The sequence below is a fragment of the Bombyx mandarina genome, chromosome 17 (assembly GCF_030267445.1).
Source record: "Bombyx mandarina strain Sakado chromosome 17, ASM3026744v2".
NCBI lineage: Eukaryota > Metazoa > Arthropoda > Insecta > Lepidoptera > Bombycidae > Bombyx > Bombyx mandarina.
In genome coordinates this window covers 7390142-7398012 of record NC_143223.1, presented here as the reverse complement: position 1 = coordinate 7398012, position 7871 = coordinate 7390142, and the positions used below count along the sequence as shown (strand labels likewise).

At 35.0% G+C, this 7871-nt stretch overlaps 1 protein-coding gene across 1 annotated transcript in view; it reads left to right on the top strand.

Moving 5' to 3' along the window:
• The first annotated feature begins 2699 nt into the window (after nt 1-2699).
• The window catches only part of LOC114253200 (dopaminechrome tautomerase), a 6191-nt gene continuing 1019 nt past the window's right edge, over nt 2700-7871 (top strand). The window contains exons 1-3 of the mRNA XM_028187983.2: nt 2700-2856; nt 6939-7090; nt 7670-7848. Coding sequence (XP_028043784.2) covers nt 6939-7090; nt 7670-7848 — 331 coding nt within the window. The 5' untranslated portion in view covers nt 2700-2856. The remainder of the gene's footprint in view (nt 2857-6938; nt 7091-7669; nt 7849-7871) is intronic.

Genomic DNA, 7871 nt, shown 5'->3' with positions numbered 1-7871 from the left:
CATGCCGCCCAGCCCAGCTGTATTCTTTTGCTGGTCTCGTTCTAGAGATCTATAACGTACCTAAATACCGCCACCGACCTTGACACATGAGTTCTAAGGTCTCGCGGTTTTTACAGAATAACGGCTGCCTTGCCCACCCTTCAAACCGAAATGCATTACGGCTTCACGGCAAAAATAGGCGCAGTGGTGGTACCTACCAGTACGGACTCACAAGGCGTCCTACCGCACCAGACGCCCCACCAGTAATTACGCAAATTATACGAGTAATTTTGCGGATTTGATTTTTAATTCGTACACTGATGGGATTAGGAATTATGATACTTGAAATGCCAACATTCCATAGACAGATATCAACGCATGAATAAAGTAACAAAGAAAGCTATAAACATTTATTTTATATTATAGATGTGAATATGTATTTTAAAAAAATTATGGCCAAAAGATCCTAGGTATGAAAGTATATGGTAATGTGAGGAGGGGGCGTCTTAATAGTACCTGGATCATGAACTCTGTGAGGATATGCGAAAGAATGGTGTGAGTGCAGAGATAACGAGATGCGAGAGAAAGGTAGAAGAAAGCTAGAGTATGATAAGCCCGAATGGAAAAAAAGATAAACCCACATAATGTCACATAATAATGGGATAAGTCCAGGAGGAAGAAGAATATTAGAACAAAGCGTATCTATTTATTATAAACATAATAGCAAGTTAATTTATGAACATATTTATTATTTTTCAATTATATCTTTGCTCAGATAATGATGGCAGGCGCAAATTACTTTAAATTATATTACAAACCAATCATTTTTCTGAAGCAATCTTGCATAAATAGTGTGTCTGAGATTAAATATTTATTTAGGGTATATTCGAAACAATCCTACTCTTTACACAAGGTTCTATTATATTGGTCTTTATATACAAAAATTACAATGTTTTTGCTTATTCATAATCCTTGATTTCAAATTTTGTACACACGTCCAATCAAATCAATCCTAAAAACAATACCTATATATTAATACGTGATGCAAAAACTTTGTATCCCTTTTTACGAAAATTGCGCGTACGGAGGAGTATGAAATTTTCCACACTTACCTACAGAGAATATAGAGAAGTGCACAATGCTAATATTTTTTTAAAATAATGCACAAAGATACATTAAATCAATAAAGAAATCATTACACACACTACATACCATGTATTTGACGCACACACGCATGCATACTATTTATTGTCAAACTTTTGTTCTTGACGTCTGTTGTCAAAAATTTGTGATTATTCAAACTTACAATTCCAATTAATTATAGTCGAATTTCGACTACTGTGGGACCTCTAAGTACACAGAAAAGTATAATGATAGGATATTATTATGTTTCTTGATTCATTTTTCAACTACCAATGTTCACTGCTGAACATAGAGCTCCTCCAGATCTCCTTACAACGACCGGTCCTGTGCTGTCTTCATCCAGCGTTCCGATTGTGTCTTGAGAAATATTTTAATTAAACTGACATAAATAGGCAAAATATTTACTTTGAAATCACCACCGCCATAGCTCCCTTAATCTACGGATAAGCTGAACAACAAAAACAAGAAGTCATCGTAGCCTAAAGGATAAGACGTCCGGTGCATTTGTGTTGAGCGATGCACCGGTGTTCAAATCCCGCAGGCGAGTACCAATTTTTGTAATGAAATACGTACTCAACAAATGTTCACGATTGACTTCCACAGTGAAGGAATAACATCATGTAATAAAAATCAAACCCGCACAATTATAATTTGCGCAATTACTAGTGGTAGGACCTCTTGTGAGTCCGTGCGGGTACCACTACCGTGAAGCAGTAATGCGTTTCGGTTTGAAGGGTGGGGTAGCGGTTGTAACTATACTGAGACCTTTGAACTTATATCTCAAGGTGGGTGGCGCATTTACGTGGTAGATGTCTATGGGCTCCAGTAACCACTTAACACCAGGTGGGCTGTAAGCTCGTCCACTCATCTAAGCAATAAAAAAAAACAAGTGCGGACTTGCTAATACTTAATAAATAATTACATTACTTTAAATACAACGCGTTAAACTTTTACCAGGACAGCGTGGCCTATAGGATAAGATGTCCGGTGCATTCGTATCGAGCGACGTGACTGCACCGGTGTTCTAAGCCAGCAGGCAGGTGTCATCTTTCTAATGAAATTCGTACTTGACACTTGTTCACGAAGGATTTCCATGTTGAAGGTATAATAACACCGTGTAATAAAAATTAAAACTCGCAAAAGTTATAATTTTTTTTAATTACTCGTTCCTACTGGCCCGAATAGGTACCATCATCCTCCCTTTTTCTGCGGCGAATCAGTAATGCGTTTCGATTTAAAGAAAGCAGAAGCGTTATACTATTGAACTGAGACTTAAATCTTAAGGTGGGTACCCAACCCCCTTGAAACCAAGATACTACCCCCGCATTTATGTTGTCGAAGTCTATGAGCTCCTCATTCAGCATCAGGGAAGCCGCGAGCTCGTTCACCCATCTAAGCAATAAATAAAAAAAGCCCCTCTTGGCAAATGTTATTTATGACTAATCAATCGATCACTGACGAATCGAAATGAATACTTTTTAGAAACCCAACATTTATGACCTAATGTTTTCTATCTGGAACATGTATCGTCGGCAACCACCCTTCTACTAGTAGTAGTTTTACCAGTTTGGCTTGCCAAAAACCTTACGCCTTCGGATCGCCGCATTTTTAATGCACAGTGAATCTAAACAAGCCACCGGACAGACGTGGTTCACATAATACATTATTGTAGACCGTAACGAAACACTGTGGGAATATTATGAGAGTTGATTAACGAAATTAAGCAACATCAAGGTACGTTTTTTGTTAAATATATTCATGTGTATACAAACTATATAGACGTGTAGACCTAAAAAAATATAGGAGTGCTTAATATTACTTGTTCTTGTGTTTCTTTTGTTCACTGACTAAAAATTCCAAAATACCTTTAATAGGCCTATTACAAATTTTAATAAAACAGCTTAGCTTGGTGATATTTAAATTTTAAGCCTTTCGATGCGTAAATTTCATAGGTACGTAGTTTAAAAATAATGCCCTTGGCTATTGAAATTCGTTCTTATTAAATTTTAAATACCTATAATAACTATGACCTCAATAGTTAACCTCCACTTTATTTGTCAGTTTGTTAATTAGAGTAGAATGTACTGTGTCAAATAATATATATTTAGTATTAAAAGTAAGCAACAGTAAGACAAAATTAAAATCCGTCCGAGACTTTTTTCCTTAATCGTCACATTTTGCATTCCATACAAAGCAGATTTGTCAATAGTTATACATCTAGGTCGAGAGCAAAGGGTGGCAGTTTTAGCTTATTCGTTGTTAGGAAGGCCAAACTTAATAAACTCAAATTAATAACTTATTCACATTTTTTTGTATCTTTGGTCTCGTATTTATAATCACAAAATGAGAATCTTTGATTGTAATTATCGAATATATTCGTCACGATTTTTATCAGGACTGCAATATGACCTGCGTCGTGAGTATCATATACTCTATTTTTAAGGGACCATTTTCAAGTAAAATAATCTTAGACTCTAGGAATATTGGCGTGGCAAATGTTGAATTGGCTTATCCGACACGAACTAGCTCGACTCGTACCTACAGTTATCCAATGACAATGTATGACATGGTTGTTTGACCTATTTTGAGACAGTCTTATTTTTGAGCTATAATTAGTAAGTAATAGCTGTTCCGAGATTAAGCTTTGAAAAACAAAAACTTATCGGCTAGCATATCGCTCCGATGCACCAATGCAATTTGTAGATACCTACTCTGTTTCGCCTGCAATAGAATTATAAAACATCAAAAACTTCTAGGATACAGCAAAACTGTAAATAGGCTAACTGTATGTCACGTGTTTTGGGATTTGGGATGGTATGGACATGTGATGAGACGAAATGAAAATGAGGTTGGTAAGAGAGTGTTAACTATGAATGTGAAAGGATATAGAGGAAGAGGAAGACCTAAGAAGAAATGGATAGATTGTGTGAAAGACGATATGGGTAAGAGGGGAGTGAGCGAAGAAATGGTATATGATAGAAGAGTATGAAAGGAGAAAACATGTTGCGCCGACCCCAGGTGACTGGGAGAAGGGCAGGATAATGATGATGTATATCACGTGTTTTGTTTAAAATTTTCGTCTTTTCAATGAGAAAAAACCTTAAAAAAGTGGTTGCAGGATTTTGGAAATCAATGTGATAGAAACCTAAGTTTTGTGTATAAGTACAACTAATAGAGAAGATACAGGTTTATATGTATTGATCTAGACTAGACTATTTGAGACTTTTTTTTTTATTCACGTTGTAGAATAAATTGCTGAAAATATACTCAAAAACGCCTATATCGAGTATATTTTAAATCTACTTGGCAGTAACGCGTTAGTCGATTATGTGTTTTTCCATATGAATAAAATATGAACTACTAAAAAACGTACTCTTTTGATAATCTGAAGCTAACGTTTTAAGAATCCACTTTAAATCGTATGATGATCATATAATTAGTATTACAAATAATGAAATAAAAATTAATGAAGTCCTATGAATGAACCTACCAGGCGACATAAGTTTATTTTGATTTTATTTACGTCATTCACGTTAATTGCCAACATTGAACAATTTGTAATTACTTATTCGCATTTTATGTGCTTCCTATGTATTTTTTATGTATAACAATAATAAATAGACAGCGTGAGGTGTCTCTTAGAAGGAAAAGTACCGCAAAGTCAATACTCGTTATTTTCAAACTCACTATGATTGTATAATATATAACGTATAAAGTAAAACGTAGGTATCCATTAAAGACATTATCATTGAATTATATGAGGTATTTTTTTAAACTTCTTAAGCTTTAAAGTTCTTAAACTTTTTACTAATATCAAAATCTCAAGAATTTTCACGAAAGAAACAATGACATTAACGCACTGTACATACTACACCGAAGTCAGCAATTCCTGAGTAGCATAGTGATTTTGATGCATACATTACGCATAGACATTGCGTGTATATACTTATTGTGAATTACGCTATGTTATTACACTGTTAATAACCGACTCGTAACATTACTTCATTAAACACATAGCAGTAGTGTAATAGTTGGAATAATTTCTATATAAATATGTGGAAATTCATTCATGTATTTTGAAATTGATAAAACAATAGATCCCATATGAAATTCATTAGTCGTCATACATCCACATTTCTAAAATATAGGTACACCTTATTTTCTACCATCACGAAAACATTTCGTATCTCAAAATGCTGTGTTTTCACTCACTTATATAAAAGACACCATTTGAATTTAAATGTTTGATGAATGGAAAGAAAAGTTTTAATTTGACTTTTAAATAAAAAATTGACTTTAAATCTCGTCTACTCAATTATTGATTCTGGAGGTAATACGTAACGTAAAGTTGTGTAATATTCACATTTCCTGTTCATACAACAACCAGTTTAGATTCATAGCTCTCGAACTAAATAAGTTTGAATGTTGTCTGTTTAATTCACTTATATGATACGCTCGACGACGTTTCCTGAATAATACCTTTTTGTTTCATAAATTAATATTTTAACATATTTTGTAAATACCTTATAATAATTATGTGAATGGCAGTTTGAAGTAGCACCGCCATTTTACAAATAAATAGACTCAACTTTATCTAATATCAATTTATCTACTTAAAATGATGTCCATAATTAATTATAGTCTTAGGTTACGTAGAGATTAGAAACTTATGCTGTCTCTTGTTTTAACCGTAAAATAATGTCTAGATTTTAGTTAGCTAGTTTTATTAATAGTTTCGTTTGAATGATACATAATAAATCTGTACTGAATTAGTTAATGAAATGACATAACGTTGCAGCTAAGCGACAAGAGTGAATGACTTTACATTTTTTGTGTGTGATGATTTTGTTTACCCACCCTACTGTATGTAATAATACTTGTAACAATAGGTAATCTTCAAGTTTTGCTTACTTACTTGTATTATAGATGTAATTTTGAACATAATACTTATTTATTTTTTGTTAGAGTATACGGCCATATTGTTTCTTGCATGTAAACTTTTAACTTACCTTGTGGAATGGATTCCGGGTTCAAAGTTGTCGTAGGTGACTTAGGCAAAGTCGCTTGTGCCTAAAACACCAGACGCCTGGATTATATGCTGTGATACGCAAATCCCGGTGTTTAATTCCCGTAGGCAGGAACTAATTTTTGTAAGAAAATGCGACGTACGACGAAAAATACGTACTTCACGAACGTCATTCCAGAATCACGAAATATCAAGAAAATATCATGTAAAAATCAAACTCCGAAAATGTATGCGTAATTACTGGTGCCGCACGTCTAGGTACCACCATCCGGCCTATTTTTGCTTCGAAACAATGATGCGTTCGATTTGGGTTTGGGTATTTTGGGTACGCCAACCGTTATAAACTGGAATGGAGTTTTCAACCGGATCTCTCAGGGTTGATTTTGGCTCCACGTTGCGATTTCTACGGATTCCGGTAGCCATTTAATCTCAAGTTAACCATGAGCTGGTTACAATCCACATATACAATAAAAAATGATATCGCAACATGAATGCCGCTGCCCTTGAGACTTGAGGTTGAAGTCTCAACTACTCTCGAATAACGAATAGCCGTTATTCGATGGTCGGATATTAAAACCGGAACCACATATTAATAAAAAAATTGGACGCACTTTGATTTCTTTAAGTACTTGTCACATCACGAAAAGCCGGACCAACGAATCCGGAGCGAAAAGTAGTTAAAGATACAAATTTATTAGCAAAATTCATAGCAAATACAATAGATTTAAAAAAAAAACCGTTCGTGCCTTGTACTCGATTTGAAAAAGTTAAAATTTTGCGTTTGTTACAGATGAAAGTAATATGTTTTATTGCTGCATGGATGATCAGCTATGGTAGTACGCAATCGCCTAATGGATCCACAATAGGTACTCTTTATCGATGGAAACAAATAGATTATCAATATCCTTCTCCAGCTCAGAGACAGGAAGCTATTGATGCGGGGTATGTATCTTTATAATTATTACGTATGGAAATCTGTACGTAACGTGAGTAATGTTGAAATAAAATATTTATGTTTTTGTTATAAATGAATACGGGTAGATGAGGATGATCATATGGGAAAAAAGACCCTGGGTATGAAAGTAGACAAGGGGTCTCCTAAAAAGATTTGAATGTGCTGCGTAAAAAAGCATATGCGAGAGAAGGATATCAGTACAGAATTGATATATGGTAGGTCTGAATGGAAAAAGAGGACATACTAGACCGACCGCACACAATGAAACAAGTGCAATCTTCTTGTTCTTGTTTCACTTAGTGGGGTCGGTATGTAAGAAGGTAAATAAGCTCCACGGCGGAAGGGATTACTAGAACCCACCTTTGAACATAAGGTCGAAGTTTCATTTGCATTGTATAAGGGCTGTCCCACGATTCACACCTAAATGTATAACCAATTACTGGTAGCAATAGGCTGGGTGGCAGCATCCATTCGACCAGCCCACAATATGGCCTACCGCCACTAAATCAATAAGTTTTATTTCTATTGATCTAAATCAAACAAGTACTGATAAATATTCATTTCAGTGAATTTATTCAAGCCAATGTGATACCTTTGGGCATTGAGCGTTGGAAAGGACGAGTATTTATAAGCACCCCACGATGGAAAAGCGGGGTACCAGCAACACTATCAAGTGTACCAGTATCATCACAATCAGAATCACCAGAACTAGCCCCATATCCCAACTGGGACTGGCACAATGCAGGTGTGATTATATTCTAAAATAAA